We start from the raw sequence: 19363 nt of genomic DNA, 5'->3' as shown, positions 1-19363 counted from the left end.
TAATTCCTTAACTTGTTTATTTATCATTGAAGAAACACACAGCAAGTTCTGTGTTGGCTTCAGTGTGACCAGATCCTTCCTTGTTGTTACTGCACCCCAGCTTTGAAGTCAACACAGCCATTACTACAAATCACTTTTTTTGGAAAGGGAAAGAATTGACCCTGAAGACAAAGAATTGGGGGGAAAATTGAACAATTTCTCCAAAACCACACATTTTAAATATGACAATATTTATAAATCCTTGAAAGGCATGAATTATCCAGTAATGGAAAAAGCAGTTGTGATACTGGCAACAGAAAGTAGATAGCCATATGCTTACCAAAACACTGAAATTGTAAAAACTGCAAGTTTGATTTGTACACTGCAGCAGGGTGTACATTACTGGAACAATGACTGCAAAGTGGCCTCAGAGGCATCATGGATTCAAGTAAATCTACAGAAAATATCCCAGTGTAGCTAATTCACAATGTTTATTGTATTCAATTCAAATTTAAACAACTTACTGAATTTAGATAGTGATAAAGTATCTCAGAAACCACTTGCCCTCCAACATCAGGTATGTAAAAGAGGGCTTTTCTACTTTTTGGCTAATTATGCAAATTCTTTTAGCTCTGCTTTTTCAATAATTCCACTGTGTGAACAGAGGCGTTTTCAAATGCATGTCCTGTGACAATAATACTCCATTCCAAATTAAGAAAGACTAAAAATATAAAGGACAGCCTGTTTTGGTGCAAGAGAGAAGCTCTACTGAAGACAGCTGTTGGGCTTGCTTCTTTTTATTTTAGCAACAAATGACCCATGAAATAAGCATCATTTGAAATTTCAAAAACTGGCATTCAATTTCCAACCTTCTGCTGTGAGTTTTGTGCATGATCAATCTATATGAGTAAGTAATTCATGCTTTCAATGTTACCTCAAAACATTGGTTAAAGAATTCCAATTCAGAATGTTTATAAGCACAAATATAATCTGTGGATTCCATCAAATCAAAGCTAAAACATCGGTTAAACTCTGTGATTCCCACTTAACGTCGTACAGTGGTCCACCCTTCTTCATCTGTCTCGTTTTTAGTGCGGCGTACGGGCTCACGCTCCTTCTCTGTTTTCCAGGATCCTTTCTCCTTGTCCCCATCCCTCTCCCGCTCTTTGGATGCTGCTGGGGGAGCAGAAGCTGGAGGAGCAGCAGGAGCAGGGCCCGACCGCCGCGGCGGTTCCCGTTCCTCGCCGCGCTCTTCCCTCCTGTCGTCGGCGCGGCGCCACGAGCTCGCTGCGGCGCGGGAAGAAACAGAAACAACTCAGTCATGCAGGAGTTCAAACAAACAGCCCTGACCCCAGTGGGATTCACTGATCCTCAGCCCAACAGCCAAATACACGTTTTGATTTTATAGGGAAGTAACAACAGAACTACTTAAACCTCTTCTCAAGTGTGGGACTGCGGTGAGCAAGCCCAGTGTCATCTTTAAAATGCTGCAGTAAGAATGTTCTACTGATGTACATGGTTTTAAGGTGTAAAAATATATTCTTATACTAGCAGAATTAAAATTATGGAAATGTCTCCTTAGAAATGACTGAACTCTGAAACCAGAAAAATCCTGACTTAAAAACATCTGTGGAAAATGTTTAGGTGTTGGCTGTTATTAAAAGACAGGAAATTGCTCTTCAGCCTACTGGAATCCAAGATAAAATGATACTGAATTACATTACTCTACTGGTAACAGCATCCACTACCCCTCACTGTATAAAAACTGCTCATTTCCACCAAAAAGGATGCTAAGAGCTCCACCCCAGCTGTGTGTAAACAAAACTGTGGTAGATGCCAAGAAGTCAAATCTCAAAACTTCTTGATACATTAAAAAGAAAAAAAAAAATCTCCACACTGAGAACACTCTGCCTTTCTGTCAGCAGCACTCCTGTGTTTGATCCCGTGTTCTGTTCCAGCCTGCTCCCAAGTGCAGAACATCCACATTTGGGACACATAAAAAATGAGATTCTGAAGGTAAGAATGCCAGAATTGCGAGATGTGGTGGTACCTCCAGGCTAAATGGATTTGCTGTTACTGTATTTTTAGAACACAGCAAAGGATTAATAAATATACAAAATTAATACAGGTCTGTCATCAAAATTAATAGCATAATTAATTACCAATTAATACCAAAGAGAGTGTGAAACCCTATTTTAGAAATATTTCTGTCACATTTTAATGGTTTTAAGGAAAGGGCCAGAAGTTACTTTCTGGGATGTCTGTCTTGCTAATCTAAACACACACAGCCAGAACACAAACCTATGAGAAGTGCATGCTTGAAATGTTATCCTCTTACTGTGAAATGTTACTAAGATGGAAAAGAACACAACTACAAATAGCTAAGATTCCCTGAAGAATTCTCAATTAAGCCAAAGGTGCTTTTTATTATTTTGTTTATGGAAAGGCAGTTAACATACAGGCTGCAAAGATAACCTATTCCCATGTGACCCCCTCTGAGCAGTGTCAGAAGAGGGAGGCTGTGCTGGATGTAGGATTTAGGGACAGAAATGAACGTACGCTCTTCCCGCTCGGAGCGCAGGGGGATCCCTCTCCTGAGGGGCGGCTCCCTGTCGTCACCACGCCGGTCTCTCATGTCACGGCCACCTCTGTCCCACTCCTCACGACGGCTTGAATCTCTCCAGCTGGAGGTTTCCTCAGCTGGCCCTCTCCTCCAACCGCCATCATCCCTTTGGCCACACAAAACATAAAACTGGATGTTAAAGATTTTTACTTTTGCTATGGAAAGGAGCAGTAATAAATCACAACATGGCTATTTACAGATCCAGTGGGTGTCTATTTCACATACTTCCAAAATTGGTTTTGTTTTTCTGGAGCCTAACATGGAATTCTCTTGATAATAGGTTAAAAACAAAAATTTAAAAGCATTTTAAGCATTTTGGAATTCTTCCTGTAAACAGATAACATCATCCTAAAAATATCACTCAAAAGGCCCCAAAATGCCCCTATCCATTTGCTGCCCTAAAGTGCTTAGATGCACACAAACTAACTCTTTTCCTTTCACTCAGCAATTCCACATTATTTCTGTACCAGCAGGGCCCTTCTTTCTTTCAGCAGAAACATTCTAGGAGTACTTAAACAGAGAAGTCAGACCTGGGGCGCCTGAAACGATCATCTCGATCAAAATCTCTCTCCCTGTCAAATTCCCGCTCCTTCTCGTTTTCATCCCGATCTTTGTCTCGGTCCCATTCACGGTCTCCCGAAGGTCTGGAGTCTCGGGGAGGGCCCCAGCTGTCCTCACGAGCCTTCTCTCGTTCTCTCCACCCCCCTGCAAGAAAGAAACACAGTCAAAGGAGTTTGTGACTGACCTCTGCTCTCTCTTGAAGACAAAGAACCCTTTACTTCCTCACAGAAACTGGTTCTTCAAGTTCTGACACCTGAAGATCCAACTCAAGATGTCTGTAAGAAGTTTGCACATGGGAGGCACAGAGAAAACACCGTGCAAGCTGCTAAATGTACAGCCAGTAATGCACACCTCATGTCAGGGCTGCCTGCAATAGTCCAGCAGAGCTGGCTGCACCCTGCAGCTTTCATTTACAAACCACAAGGGTCTGATGCAAAACAAGTGCAAGAAGCAAAGGGTGTAGCAGACTCCTTTGTGAAAATCCACAAATGAGGAGACTTTAAGCAAGGAGTTTTAAAGAACTTAACTGCTTTTTCAAAGCACTAATTTAAAATGTGACTTTTGTTACCGTCCACTTAAGACAGTGCACTCTGCAATACTGCTCAGTTATTTATGAATGGGAGTTCTTCATAACGTAGCCTGCTTTGGCTTTAAATAGGAAAAACTGGAATGCAAGTTTTGATATTTATAGCAAGGTTTCTAAAGTTTTGGATTACGGAATTAGTGCCTATGAAAGTTGACATGGTGCCTGCCAAATATATAAGTGAAAAGAACAGGAAATCAAAATCATATCTAACATTCAAATGTCATCAACAGTTCAGAAACAGAAACAGCTCTAGAAACTATCAATGATGCTTAAGAATAAACAATACAAGAATAGAATAATTCAGATTTTAAAAGACCTCAGAAGGTCATCTAGTCCAAGCTCTGCTCTAAGCAGGACTTTCAGGAAGGGTTAAAAACAAAAAGGGAATGTTAAAAACATTATCTGTGTACACATAGACAGGGCTTATCAAAACCAGACCCACTTGAATGAGGTATCAGAATCCTCCTTTAGAAGGAGATTAACTTCAGACACATGGAAGGGGTAGAGTCCAAGGTGTGCTAATCCAGTGAGAATGCTACTTGTACATTTTGGTTTTGCACACAGGGAAGTGACCAGTTAAGCGTGTGACCATCACTTATCTTCCAGACAAGCAAAGTTTTAAAATTCAACCAAATTAAAAGGTTTAATTATACTCAGTAGAGGAGTGTCCACACCAGCAAAATTAATGTAGATGTTTCCAGAGCTGATTCTGGCATCAAATATGTAACACCCACTGTAAGTATGTAACACCCACTATCTCTAACACACACTTTGAAGGGAGGACTGTTACATTACTGTGTTTTACCTGGTTTACCAAATGGTCTCCAAGGACCTGGCCTGGAGTCCTCACCGCCACGCCAGGGGCCCCTGTCATCATCTCTTCTGGAGAGCCTGTCATCGTCCGCGTTCCGCCAGGGTCCCCTGTCCTCATCCCGCCGGGCCATCCTGTCATCATCCAGCCCGCGCCGGGGCCCCCTGTCGTCATCTGCAGCCCTCCAGCTGCCCCTGTCATCATCCAGCCCACGCCTGGGGGGCCTGTCCTCATCCAGAGCCCGGCGGGGCGGCCGGTCGTCATCCAGCCCGCGCCGGGGCCCTCTGTCGTCGTCTGCCGCGCGCCAGCTGCCTCTGTCGTCGTCCAGCCCGCGCCGGGGGGGTCTGTCGTCATCCAGGGCACGTCTGGGGGGCCTGTCATCATCCAGGGCACGTCTGGGGGGTCTGTCATCATCCAGGGCACGTCTGGGGGGTCTGTCATCATCCAGGGCACGTCTGGGAGGCCTGTCATCATCCAGAGCACGCCTGGGACCCCTGTCATCATCTGCAGCTCGCCAGCTTCCTCTGTCGTCATCCAAACCGCGCCGGGGCGGCCTGTCCTCATCCAAGCCACGTCTGGGGGGCCTGTCCTCGTCCCCTTCTCGTCTGGGGGGCCTGTCCTCGTCCCCTTCCCGTCTGGGGGGCCTGTCCTCTGCAGATTCTGGAGGACGCTCCTTGTCATCTGCAGGACCGCGCCTGGGCAGGTCGTCCCCTCGCCGCGGCAGATCGTCCCCGCGCCGGAAGGGTCTGTCATCGTCTCTTGGATCTCCTCGACGCCAGTCTCTGCAAAACCACGGGAACACAGAGTGAAAAGTGGAAGGTGACATCCAGGAAAGCTTTACATCAACAGCATCAAACCCCTCAGAGCCATTTCTGACTGCGCCCACTTGGTGAGTGGTTCCAAACAAGTGCGCAGTTTCAAAATGCACCTTTTAATGCCCGTCATTGCTATGGGAAAGCTGTAAGTCACTGTCCCTACAGCTTCAGTAAAGGCCGAGCAGTTCATCCTCTTCTTCAAAACTACAGTTTGGACAGTCCCCTGTTGGTTATCTGCTGCAACATCACAGAGAAGAGGGCTGGCTTCTACACCAAGCCTAATCTGGCAAACTTGACCTAAGTCTGAAAGAATCAATATTAAAGAACCTCACAATCATCAATTAAGTATCCCTCTCCAAGCACATGCCAACCCTACACACCACTAAGTTTGCTGTCTAAAAGACTTTAAACATACATTTAGACCATAAGCCCTATCTTTGTCACCAAATTAATTTCTTCATTACAGAAATTCACCTTCCTCAGCAATAAAAAAAAAACAAGAAATACAACATCATAGAAATATATTGGTACCTGCTTCTTGGCAGAAGAGAAACTGCACTGGGGTTGAATCTCATGGATTTTAAAAAAATAAAATCCAAACCAAAACCAAACAAAAAGAACATCCCAAGGTTTAGAAATCCACTATGGTACTAAAATGTAAACAAAAATCAGCAATGACTTGCTACAAAACAGCAGATGTAGGACTTGAAGAGGTGAGAACAAAGAGACAACAGTTTGTGACAACTCAAGAGTCACAAGAATTTTGAGGAATTGCAAGCAGTGCATTTCCTGGGTTTGGAAGAATAAGGGAGAATGCAATTATCATTGATCTGTGAGGTAAAAACCAAGACATGGAGATTGTTAATTTCCATTTAGACTCAAATTGGATAATCTTCCCCTTTGAAAAAATCTGATTATTTTACCATAAAATATACGTGGAAGAATGGTTATAATGTTTATCAGATGAACAAGTATTTAATTCATTCAGATACTGTCTCAGGGTCTTAGGATTTACATTTAATTTTAAACTATTACTTTTTAAACTAATTTTAATCAATCTCTAGAAAAGTTGAATGAGAAATGACTAAGACAAGCTGTATCACTCTCTGTGGAAAAAAAATCCATTGAAGCATACAAATAAGTGCATGAAACCCTTTACAAAATCACAGCATGGTTTGGGTTGGAAGGGACCACGAAGATCATCTCATTCCACCCCCCTGCCATGGGCAGGGACACCTTTCACTATCCCAGGCTGCTCCAAACCCTGTCCAACCTGGCCTGGAACATTTCCAGGGATGGGGCATCACAACTTATTCAATATATGAGTAATGAAAGGCTGCACCCAGCAGTTTCATCCAATTATTGGATTCTGCAGTTCATGAGAAAGTGGATCACTACCAGGAATGGCTACACAGCTTTTAAGGAAAGATGGAATTCTATTTTGTTTATAGAGAGATCACACCCTTCTAAAACATTTTAAGAAATTACTAGAGAGAGAAATTTGTTTCCACTGGAGTTGGAGTAAGCAGTAATGGATTTAAATAGCTCTACTGGAAATTAGGGTTAGACATTTACAAAAATCTATCTACTTGCAAGGCTAATTAAGCAATAAAACATACTGCCAATTGGAATCAGCAGTGTTATCTCCACCAGCACAGGCTTTTAAGAACTAGATGTGCACCATCAGAAATATTTTTAGCTACAGTTCATCCTGATGTTGAGCAGAAAAACAGACAAATGCTAAAAATCTTATCTTCTACCACTGTATAAACAGTTTTCACTATTAGTGAACATATCCAAAACCAGATGTAAACTAGTGTGGATTTCTTTTTAATTTTAAAGTTCAAAGTATATTTATAATATTCTTCCTTCAGAAATCTATCCCTCCCTATTCAATATAGTTCTTCAGAACTGGATTTAATTAATGGCATATGTTTAACTATGCAAGTCACAGAACAGAACTGTCAGTTTTCTAAATGGAAAATCTCAGAATTTCATCATCCAGGAACACTGCATTTGCTTGTCATCCTTCCCTATTCTGTATTTAGAGAACTGACACCAATGTTTGAGGAGGAGAGAACCTATTAATTTAAAAAGGAATCCAAGGAAGCAAGTTGTTTATCACACACAGAAGGTGTCTGCTTGCCTTCACATATCCAAGCCAAATAAAACAGGAATGTTATCTGAGCATGGTTCCAAGATAAAACCTCTCTCTCATTCCAAGGTCCTTACAAAGCAACTTTTTAATAGAAGGTAACTTTCAGAGATGCAAAGGCATGAGATATTACTCATGGCATCAAATTAGTGCAGCTTCAGGAGTAGCAACAAGATGGAAGCCTCCAAACTTTAACCCCAATATGTGTGGGCCTCAGTAGCCCCTGATTACCTCTCCACTGGCGCTCGACGCCACTCAGACTCCGGCTCACCACCTCTTCTCCAGGAGCTTTCGGACTCCCTGTCACCCCAACGAGATTCCTGTGGCAAAACAAATCAGGAACATTCTTTTTGAATAGTTTAAAACAAAGATTTTCAACATATATTTTACTTTCGAGCATGTTATGTCACTAAAAACTCACTTGTCACACTGCAGAACACTGAACTTTCAGGAGTTTGAGTAACTGAATTATGGTTTTAACTGACTTTTTTGTTTCTGCTGCAGGTCAAACAAAAACATGGTATCCCTTGTGCCACATACTTTACCAGTAGGGTAGGATATAGGTAAATATACAAAAAAGTTTATGAAAAGTGTATGAACAATTGAACAACAGCTACAGTCAGCCACAGCCACTACTTGTTGATACAAAAGAGATCTTTTAACAATTTCACATTTCCTGAGGGCTTATTACAACAGGAACAAATTTAAGTAATTATTTGCTTTTGTGTGTCTGATCTCATGAGGAAATGTAACTGAATACACTGAAAGCTCTCTGTGACAAGGGCAACTTTGTTACCAATACCTCAGTGCACAGAAGAGCTGAGGTATTAGTGATTCACACGTGTTGCAGGGCAACAATAATCAATAAGTATTTTTTAAAAATAAAATGAAGAAGTCTCTCTCCATTACCAGACAAACCATTTAAATGGATTTTTATGCCTTAATTCCACCACAAGAAACTAGTTAGCTAAACCATCCAAAACACCTGATTTCACACAGTCATACAACCTCCTTATAAAGGTATGGCAGTTTTAAACCCCTTTTTGAGAAGTGTTTTTATTTGTGTTAACCAAGATCTTGCATATCCACTACTCTGTCCTTAAATGCTTTTAAAATTACTCCAAATAACAATGGTGAGCAAAGAATCCCAAAACTGCAAATGGAATTTCTGGAGTGGTACAGGTATCTCTCTCAGAACCTGACCCAGCTTTTCCATATAATCAAGTGCCCACAGATAGGAGACCTCTTATGTAAAAAATACCCATAATGATCATTTACTTGACAGACTATCAAAACAATTTATACAAGCTGATAACTTATCTTCATGGTGTTACTCAATGAAAAATGTATTAAACAAAGAGAAAGGCTGTGGGGGATGAAATTTAAAACTAGTTCTCTTGAATGGGAAGTTCTGGAAAAGTGGGAGTATAGAAGGCTTATGGTACTTAGTTACATTCTTTTAAAGCATTAAACATTTCCAAGTAACTTTTTTTGTTTCCTGTTGGATGGGAATAATAAATTCTCCCAATCCAAGTTATATTTGTAAACAGAAAGTTGCACACACATCTTGGTTTTATTTCATATTTCTTATAAAATACAAAACCATGTTTTTATGCTTAATCTGGGGGGATTTTCCTTCAACATCTACTTGAATTTCTGACTTTTGCATGAGTCACTGCACTTGCTTCCGAAAGTTTTCCTTCTTTTTGCATTAAAGAAAATTTTGTCCAATATTCATTTGAGCCGTGATTAATTTAGTTTTTAAGCAGCTTGGAGATCTTAGTTTCCAAGTAGTTTTCCTTATTTTACTCTATTGCTAAACTAGAGATTTCCGAACCTGACAGTGAGCTGAAACAAACTGACAGTAACTTAGCTATTCAATTAGCCATTATAACTTAAGAAATAGAACTCACATTATAACTCAATAAATAAATAAATAAACAAACTACAACTTTGCAATGCTAGCACCTTCTTTCAAATAATCTAAAGAAGAAGGAGCAGTCAGACAGAACCAAACCTGCAGGTATTACCCACCTTCCTTGAAAATGGATCATCCAGACCTCTCCTCTCCTCTTCTCGGCGGCGCTCTCGCTCCTCTATCTCCATTTCTCTTTGACGCTTTTTCTTCTCCAGCTCCTCCAGTTTTTTGACTCGCTCCTGGTACTCCCGCTGCTCCTGCTCGCGTTTCTCGCGCTCGATGCGCTCCTTCTCCTCACGCTCTGCCCAGGTGGAGACACAGAGAACACAAATTCCATCACTTTGCTGTATCCACAGGAGGGTTACACAATACAATCTCTCCCCTTGAACACTATAAAAATAAACACTTAAAAATACAAGCATTTTGTACGTCTTTAGCTAACCATAGAACCTGTATTCTGCAAGTCTCCTACTTCAAAAGCAATAGGGAAAGGACCACTAATCCATTAATCTTGGACAGAAAGAAAGAAGTTCCAATCCTGTATATTAATTCAATGTACAGACCATAACTGTAGCAACTAAAATATCAGTAGCTACCTCAAACATGGTAGATGATCCCTTCCTTAGAAAAGGTCAAACAAAAAAATCAGCTAACACTGTCAGAAATTTGATATTCATGACTGCTTCAGTTTTTGCATCATGTTGAACTCTGATACAAAAAATCTTCATTCTCCAATTGACAAATAGGGCAGAAATTCATCCTGCAGTTTGCCAACCACCTCTTCACTTCTAAAGCCCTGAAAAAGGCCATTAGGGCTATCAGACAAAACAATTCACAAAGAAAGGTGTGTGAATTGTTTACAATTTTGGAGTTTTTCATCTGACACCAATGTTCCTCTTCTTTTCTCCTTAAGATGTCCACAAACAAGTGGCCAGAACTCCAACTATAGGTTAAAATCAAAGACTCATTTTTTCATTAGCTTCTCTTACTCCAAAGCTTTACCCTCCTGTCTACCCTGCACAGGTAAGCAAGGAAGGTGCGACAACTGGAAGCTGTAAAGACTTCCTCCAAAAACCAGGTATTAGCTGTGTTAGAAAATGGAAAGGCTCAAGGATGCAAAGGATGAAAGTCACATCCTCAATCACACCTTTAAGCAGCTGCTCCTCCCGCAGCCTTTGCTCCTCCTCCTCCTTCTCCCTGTAGTAAGTGATGCGTCTCTCCTCCTTGCGCTGCTTCTTGCGCTCCTCCAGACGGTTCCTCCTCTCCTCTGCCAACCTCTCCTGGAACTGCTTGAGTTTATCCTGAAATACCAACAGTACACCTCAGAACCACAGCTGTAATGTCTAAGAGCTGGGCAGTTGCACAGATTGTTAGATAAAGCTACACAGAAACTAAAACAACTGCAACACATTAATTCTGTTCCACTGAAAATGACCTGCTGGCTTTGTTTGCCTCTTCTGTAATTGATTTTGTATAAGAGAATATACTCTGGTATAGAAGAAACACAATCAAATCATCATGCACAGTATTAGTCCTTTATCTGCTTTTTCAGAAAAGGAATCACCTAAATAATAATTTATCAGTACCTAAAACATACCCATATTATTACAAAGAATCATATGCAGTTATTAATTTACATTAACATAACACGTCTTCTACTTTTTTTTGGTAAAGCCAGTTTTTACTGCAACATAGCCAAATACTCAAAGCTATGAACAGGCAGATACAGCTACCTGCCTATATGACACCCAGTTGTACTGGAATAAACAAATTTTATTTCAGTAAAATTTTTATTTTCCATATATGCTATTCCAGAAACTGTCAAAAATCTTAAGCGATACTACCTAGGAATGAGAGCAAGAAATTTAATTTTAAAGTCAAAGAAAAAAAATAGCAATTCCACAGCTCTGAACCATTTAAAATACTACTTTGTTTCTTGTTTAATGAAGAATCCTTGGGTCAGTTTTAGTTCCTCACTTTAGGGGTGTACTTTTGTTAGCCATGCCACATCTGACGTACCTCATAAACTGTTCGTCGTGATGCTTTGAGCCTGGCTTCAAATAAATCTCTATCCTCCAACATCCTGGAGAGTCTGCTCTTGTGCTCAAGGGCTTTCTCACGCTCCAGCTGCAGGGTGGTGATCTGAAAACAGAAAATACACAAAGTACAATTTTACTATACATTGGATTCAATCCACACCAGCCCCCAGAAGGAGAAATTTTCTCTTCCCCTTTCAGAGCAAAAACATGAACTTGCTGTCCACCAGAAAGTGAAAACACAAAGCTAACATTTCAATCTTTCCTTCTTTTTTGGAAAGAGCTGGGGAAAAAAAACCAAATAGTGCAGAACCCACTATTTTTCATGCATTACTAATACACTTAATCAAGTGAACAAAAAATTCTTACCCTTTCTTCCTCCTGTTGCTCCCACAGCTCCATATCACGCACTCTTTGTTCCTCATAGGCAGTTTTTATTAAAGGAATTTCCTCCAAGCGCTTCGCTCTTTCAAAGTAGTCAATCTGAGCAAAGATAACACATCTTTAGTGTGACATAATGCACACATAATGCACCTTGATTTCTGGAGACTTCTCCAATACACCTGATACACTGTGGCAAAATAGCAACAACTACACTGGACCATCTAAGGTCAACCTAACCAAGAACCTGCCTCTGCCACTGGTAACTAAGTGCAGTCCCAGGCAAGGATGTAGGAATGGAGATGGGCACACCACAATTCTCTCTCAGCATCATCCAGGATTTTCTGTGTTGGAAGCATTTTTATATTTTAAACATTAGTGGATTTCCTCTCTTGTCCTTCTGAACTCACAGCTTTTCATATACAACAATGGACTTTGGAAAGAACTCCTACATGTCAGTGGCTCACAGAATGAAGATCCAACTTCTACCTACAAGCAGCTCTGAACACAGCTCCTGCTGGCTTCATTTGATGCTTCTCAGTCCACTACCCCCTGCAGGCAGTGCAAGAACAACTGCCTCTACCTTCAGCTCTTACAACAGGCACACTCTTACAGACTGGCACCACATCCTCTCTCTAGACATCTGTCAGACAGAGGGGCACTATTTTACAAAGACCTTTCTCCCACAGAAGCCAATCTGTATTACTGATGACTCTTGTTGGCCTCCTGTCAAACTTCCAGTTCAGCTGCATCCTTTTAGACATAAAGAGATCAGAACTGCAGACAGTGCTCAAAATGCAGAAGAACAAAGTTCTTAGTGTTGGCAAAGAATGTTAAGTTTGAAGCCCATCATTTCATCTGCAAAGCCAAAGACTGAGGGATTCTTTCCCCCCGCTTTCCCTAGATGAAGTTTTTAAATCTATGTAACCAGAACATAATTCAAAATCTTTCTTTTGTCACACTACTAAGTTAGGGGTTCTTGTGAAGAACATTTTAAAAGGTTTTTTATTAAATCCAACTTAGTTACCCCATCAGATCAGCCATATGTTTGCTTTGACAGTTTCAGAGAATTCTAAGAGGAAGCCCTTGCTACCATCCCTTTTACAGAAGCTGTGCTGACTTTTCCAGGAAGATCTTATTCACTCAAGTGGCTACTAATTCTATGTTATTGTATTTTCTGCTCCTCTGTCCAGTATAAACAACAGCTTTACAGGCCTGCAGTGTCAAAGATCCTCACTGGAACCTTTTTAACCAACCTGCCACTTTCCACTTGCCATTTTTCTTCAAACCAGTTTTAAGTGACCAGAGTCACCAGCTGTACTCATAAAACTCCTGTTTCATTCCTGAATACAGCAGAAGTCCTGGCTGAATTTTACCTTGTCCAAGTTGTGTGTTTCTATTTATTATTACATATTTCTCATACTTTTATAGCTACCCACGTTGCAGACAGATCCTTTTCTGTCATCTAGGAGGGCTCTAGCAGAGAAGTTTTCTCTCTTTCAGTGAGAACTAACATCATTAATTAATTTTCCTTCTCCATAATAGTCTCTCCTTCTCTGAATATTTAACCTGTTCTGAACATTTTTTAATTATAAGTCTTCCCAACTAAGACTCAGTTCACATCCATCTTAAAGGTCCTTTTTCAAATCAACTCCATTAGAACAGATTTTGCATTGAAACCAGAGACCCAATTGGTATAAAACACATTTACCTTTCTTTAGTTTCAAACAGTGACATTTCCAACACCAGTATTATATATGTGTGCATGCACATATATGTATCAACACAGCTCACATTCCCTAAAAACACATATGGACATTTTTACCCTTCCTACTTTGTACCTTTTTCTCCTGATTCTTCAGTCGTTCCTGAAGTTCCTTCTTTTCTTTTTCCAGCTGTTCCACTTGTTTAGCCATAATAAAGTCAGGATCCAATTCTTCAAGATCCTACAACCAAGTAAAGTTATGAATATAAAAAGAGAAAATACTTCCACAAAACGTGGTCTTTATTCCCTCAGGTAATAAAGGTCCCATCCAAACCCAGAACTAAAGTTTACTTACATTGTCTCATTTTTAAGAGAGACTGTTTACAAGACCAGTTACAACACAAATCCATGAAATCCAAGTAGCCCAGCAATGTAACACTTAAAGCATAACAAAATAACTCCCCACTGCAACAATAAATCCCCTACCTCAATATCAATATCTTTAAATGCTTTGGCTCCCAGTTCAGTCTTCTTAATCTGCTCCAAGCGTTCCCGAACAGTTTTCTTTTTGATCTGCTCATGCTCCTGCAGGATCCGCTCCTTCTCCCTCTCCTTGGCCTCCTGGCGCAGCCTCTCTTCCTCAGCTTTCCTCACTTTTTGCAGCTCTGCTTCCCGTTGTTCCAGCTCTTCCTTCTCACGCTGGATGTTCAAGCTCTCCAGGCGCTCCTTTCTCTCCTCGATGGTTTGACGGCGGGCAAGGATACGCTGATGTTCCTTCCGGGAATTTTTTAGGAAGGCGGTGACAGCCAGCTGATGTTGTTCCTCCTTCTCTTGCTGGATTTAAATTAAGAATAAGACAATGATGTAAACAGCCCCTCTTTAAAAAGGCATTAAGCAAAGGAAATGCTACTCAAGGAAAATGGAAATGCAGCTGTAGGACAAATCTAATCACTCATCCGAGTGGCATCTGAGGCAGTACCGACTGCCCAGAATCATGTGCATATGGACAAAGTTGTCTGTAAAAGACAAAATTCTGCAACATGGACAGGGTATGACAGTTTGACATTTTCTGTCCAAAAATATTGTTATTGATACTGAAATCTTTAACTGCAACAGGTGTGTGGGGCAATCTTGTTTGTGTCTGCATGTGTTTAAAGCAGATCACCACATGCACTGCATTTCACCAAAGCTGCTTTGCTGTTCTAAAGTTTTACTTTGCAAACACATTAATAAAAGAAAAAAGTATCCTAATTAACACAAAAAACTATCTGTGAGATGATTAAAAAATAAGTCAACAATTTAAACATTGTATTTAAAACAATTTTCATTACTTTATTAAAAAAACTAGACACTAGAACACAGACTGCTCTTTAGGCTGCCTTCCCAGCCCAGCATACCCCAGAGCACCCCCACAGCTCTTTGTGGACACTGATGATGTACACACAAGGTGTCACTGTGCCAGCTCAGGGAGCTGCCCATTTCCATGAGTCCAGCCAAACACTGCAGCCCAAATCAGCTCCCCACACTCCCCCAGCCAGGCTACTCCTGAAATGTGAGCACCCCCAGGGATATTTTTAGTAACCTGTCACCTTCAGGGCATTCAGCAAAAACACTGAAACATCCATACTTTGCTGCAGATCTGCACATATTTAAAGCCAAATGGAGGTGCCAGAAACACAGAAGTAAAAAGTTTTAGACAAATTTAATGAATTTGTGAATTATTAGAAATGTGACAAATGGCACACAACCAAAGTGCAAAGTTTTGACCTGGTTAGTGAAGGAAAAAAAGGATATCAACTTGTACTGTAGCTTCTCTAAGCGCACAGATTGATATTAACCTTGACACTGTTCTCCAATTTTACAAGTGTAATGACCACTAATGAGTTAAATGAGGAGGATTTATGTCTTACTCAGCTACTGAGTGTACCAAAATGTCAAGTACAAGACTAACTGCCATTTCTATGCATGAATGTATAGTTAAAGCATGCTTTTTCTTTCAAAATTACAATCTCTACCACTAATCACTAATCAAATCTTCTTTAGGGAAACCTATATAGAACACAATAAACACTATAAAACAACTAATATATGTTCAAGTTAACATAAGGAAGTGAGTATTGGGTGTCATGATACAGTTCTACTTTCTGCATTAAGATTTTAAGAATATTATTTAGTATTTATAATATTATTTAGTATTTATAATTTATTTAGTAGAGAATTTGACATGGACATGCTGTTATCAGCCTTTTTCCCTATGGAACAAATATTTGATGTGTTAGCTATGAAAGATTTCATGAATCTAGAACAAATGAAAAAATTACCACTGCTCTAGTAAAACAAGCGAAGGTTTAAATTGCCATGACCAAAGCATGCTGGAAATCTGAGACTGATTTACACCTTGTTGCTACAGAGTTCTGGAAAACCTGAAATGTGAGTCTGACCTTGAAGCCAAGTGCCCCAGGGAGGAGGAAAGGAAGTGACAAAGACAGGTCAGTTCTTCAGCTGTGGGATGTTTTGTTCTATAAAGCTACATTCCAGGTTTTTCACAACAGCAGCTTCCAGGAAGAATAAATAAAGTAGGCTCTTGGATTTTCAAAAATGCATGCAAAACTTTAAACAAATCCTAATTCTGCAGGCTCATGTATGGGAAAATTATTATTTGTTATATCCTAAATCCTGGTATTTTCAAGACTGGAAACTTTAAACTCAGGCCTCTTGTGTATATTTTGCCATATTTTAGTTATGACCAGAAACTAACTAGTGGAGTTCTTTAAAAAATGACTTTACAAGCACAAAAAACTGACTACTACTAAGCTGGAAAAAAAACAAAAGAAAGTACAATGTACATCTAATCTGAGAAAATACATTCATTAAAACACAAGCTTTGTCAACATTCTCTTAAGACTCTAAATGACTTACCATTAAATGAGGAGGCTTAATGACTGCAAGAGCCTTAGCCAGAGCTGAGGACATGGCAGTCAGTTGGTTTCTGATCTGCTCAGAAGGCATGCTCTGCAGCTGAGGGCCCAGTGGAGCATCCTCTCTAGTGCAGTAATTCAAATCTGAACCAAAACTCAGTGTCCGGGTTGTGTGATCAAGGCGAACCTTCGCAAAAACAGAAAAAAAAGGAAGAAAAAGGATGGTACTTTTTATTGAACAAGTTCTGTTGCTCTGCCTATGACCACCATGAGTCAACAGAGGCTATAAAAATTTGCTATACCAGTCGATGAGAAATGGTAAATTAGTAGGAGAAAATTAGCACTGTCAATGAAGGGTTGTCTTATTTCTATGGTTTAGAAAACAAACCCAAACAACAACAAGATCACTGGGATAGGCTGAACTGTCAATGATTCAATGAAAGGAGGACTGAAATCACTCTTGCCTCTTCCTCCACATTATCAACCAGTTCCTTTTCATCACATGCAACATACATGAACCCAGACATCACTTGCCACAAAGTCTTTGGACAGCACTCACCTGTAAGTCACAATGCCTGGCTGCATCCACGATACAACGCTCCAGCTGGAAAGCGTCCACAAAAGGAACCAGGGTGCACAGACGAGCAAACTCAATGCTTTGATAAATCTGGGCCACCTGAATGTGAACAGAAACATTAGGTATTTTTCCTCAGTAAAAAGAAATCAGAAGTAGAAGTTGTTGTACAGGCCTTAAGGTTAACTTGTTGAATTGTCAACAAATGATGTATACATATTAATGCAAATACTGTTTGAGGATTTTATTTCTGTATTGTACTCAGATTAAACTCCATTCCTGAATGGCTGCTTTGTATGAAGGAGACTGGCAGCAGTAACTACATCCAGCTATGCTGCTAATTAGCCTTCAACTATTTCTTTAGCACACCAGAAATAACACTGCTCATCACTGGTAATGAAAGCAGGTCAATGAAATGTGCATCTTATAAAAATATTAGATACAATTAAAAAAGAACCCAAAACAATTAAATCCCAAAGTGAAATACTCCCCTCCCAGACCTTACTCCAAAGAGAAGTTTTAAGAAATTTGGAACATAATGAAGAAAATCTAGAGAAGAGATTACACTACTGTACCCCATTATCAAGTACAGCTACTGTATCTGTATTTAAATTAAGCACAAACTGAAGATATGGGTTACACATCAGAAAAATACATTTGAAAATCAAACAAGCTTCTATTTGATAGAAGGAAAAATTACTTCAGCATGAAAGTTTCCAACTTAATGTTTCTCCAAAGCATATTCTAACTTATACTTAGGACAATGCATTATCTTTACTCATACCTGCTGCAGAAGGCGAAGGATGGTGTTGTTCTGCAGGTGAGGAATGTACAGCTGCAGTTCAGGCTCCTTTTCAGCTTGGTCCTTCACCCAGTTCAGAACCTAGCAAAAGCCTAAAAAGTTACTCCATCTGCATTGACCTGTACAAACTTCACCATTAAGGTAACATTTGTGGTTTATAGCTCTTAAAACAAGAGCACTGTTTGACTGAAGTGCATCCTTTAATCAGAGCACTTACAGATACAAAGGAGAGCTGACAGTTTTTGTGTGAAGGCGACTGACAGTACTGGCAACATTTACCATACTGCTAATTTACCTTCAAGTTCTTTTTAGCACCTCAAGTATCTTTGTTCCCACTATCAAAGAAAAAGAACATGATGTGCTTCAACTGCAGAATTTACACTAACCTAATCAACAGCTCTCACATTATTCTACCTCCCAACACTCTACCTTTTAATAGTAAAATCAGTCATTGGTACATCCTTCCACTTGGCACACAACCCACTTACCAGCATATGCCCACGTGTGCACAGTCTTATTTTGCACCTTTAAACAAAATTAACTCAGTATCATCTCCACCAACAAAACCTTCTGCACCTTTATGGAGCCCTCTGAATAGCACCCAAAACACCTGAGTGAATTTTTATTCTATTTCAATAACCAGGCTCACTCTATCACATGTCATGGTGATGGAATTTCACCAAATCAAGGCTACTACTGAAAAATCTGGCAAGAGAAAAAGCTAGTTGATATTTACCACAAATCAATAGTGAAATAACAGACCATTAGTCAAGACCAATTACCACACACAGAGAGCTACAAAAAACTTACCTTGCTGACACGGGCACTCAACTTGAGTGGGTGAAAGTCTACTTCAAGCCAATTGTAAAGTTCTTTCACTTCTGGGACAACATATTGCACTACATTGAACCTGACCTACAGTCAACAAAAGAAAATCCAAAGATCTCAATATAAATACAGTATTAACCAATAGTCAATGCTTTAAGAATTTCATATTCAACAAGTGAAACAGGCAAGAGACATGGTTTTTTAATACAGATTATGGATTTTTCATTACATTCTTAACTGCAGTGACAGTAATTTTACACGACATCACTTAAATGTAGCTAAAAATGGAAAAGTGGACAAAAACAAACAAGCTAAACAGACTAGAGTACCACCCTCAGCCATTTCTAAGACACAAGCCTACTACACAAACACAGGCCACATCCAAGCTAAAACCACATGTCTGTTTATGATTAAATTTCTGAAGTCTTAAATTGTGGGTTTAAGGCAGACTGGAGAGGTGCTGCAAGAATTAATTCAAATTGTAAAATGAGCTTTGAACCAAAATAGATTTTAGATATGCAAATGACTGCAAGAGATTCAAGCATTCTCTGAAAATACCTATTATTTAATGTTTAATTTGTTTACAAGCATTTGGGGAGGTCTGAGGATAGATAAATCTAACATTTCTTCCAATTAAACACAAGGAAGTTTTCATAATCACTTAGGTCCAT

At 39.9% G+C, this 19363-nt stretch overlaps 1 protein-coding gene and 1 non-coding gene across 2 annotated transcripts in view; both read right to left on the bottom strand.

Annotated features, from left to right (window-relative positions):
• Nucleotides 1-19363, bottom strand: part of EIF3A (eukaryotic translation initiation factor 3 subunit A) — a 28592-nt gene continuing 9229 nt past the window's right edge. Inside the window, exons 8-22 of the mRNA XM_033065977.1 lie at nt 18675-18779; nt 17847-17945; nt 17048-17164; nt 16490-16675; nt 14057-14404; nt 13707-13811; nt 11854-11967; nt 11468-11590; nt 10596-10749; nt 9565-9749; nt 7762-7850; nt 4555-5342; nt 3133-3307; nt 2539-2708; nt 1-1266 (exon numbers count right to left, since the gene is read on the bottom strand). Coding sequence (XP_032921868.1) covers nt 1025-1266; nt 2539-2708; nt 3133-3307; nt 4555-5342; nt 7762-7850; nt 9565-9749; nt 10596-10749; nt 11468-11590; nt 11854-11967; nt 13707-13811; nt 14057-14404; nt 16490-16675; nt 17048-17164; nt 17847-17945; nt 18675-18779 — 3000 coding nt within the window. The 3' untranslated portion in view covers nt 1-1024. The remainder of the gene's footprint in view (nt 1267-2538; nt 2709-3132; nt 3308-4554; nt 5343-7761; nt 7851-9564; nt 9750-10595; nt 10750-11467; nt 11591-11853; nt 11968-13706; nt 13812-14056; nt 14405-16489; nt 16676-17047; nt 17165-17846; nt 17946-18674; nt 18780-19363) is intronic.
• LOC116999842 lies at nt 17353-17485 on the bottom strand. The gene has a single exon (XR_004418631.1). It is a non-coding gene; the product is annotated as a small nucleolar RNA SNORA19 (small nucleolar RNA).

This window comes from Catharus ustulatus, chromosome 8, assembly GCF_009819885.2.
Source record: "Catharus ustulatus isolate bCatUst1 chromosome 8, bCatUst1.pri.v2, whole genome shotgun sequence".
Lineage (NCBI taxonomy): Eukaryota > Metazoa > Chordata > Aves > Passeriformes > Turdidae > Catharus > Catharus ustulatus.
This window is presented reverse-complemented; position numbering and strand designations above follow the sequence as displayed.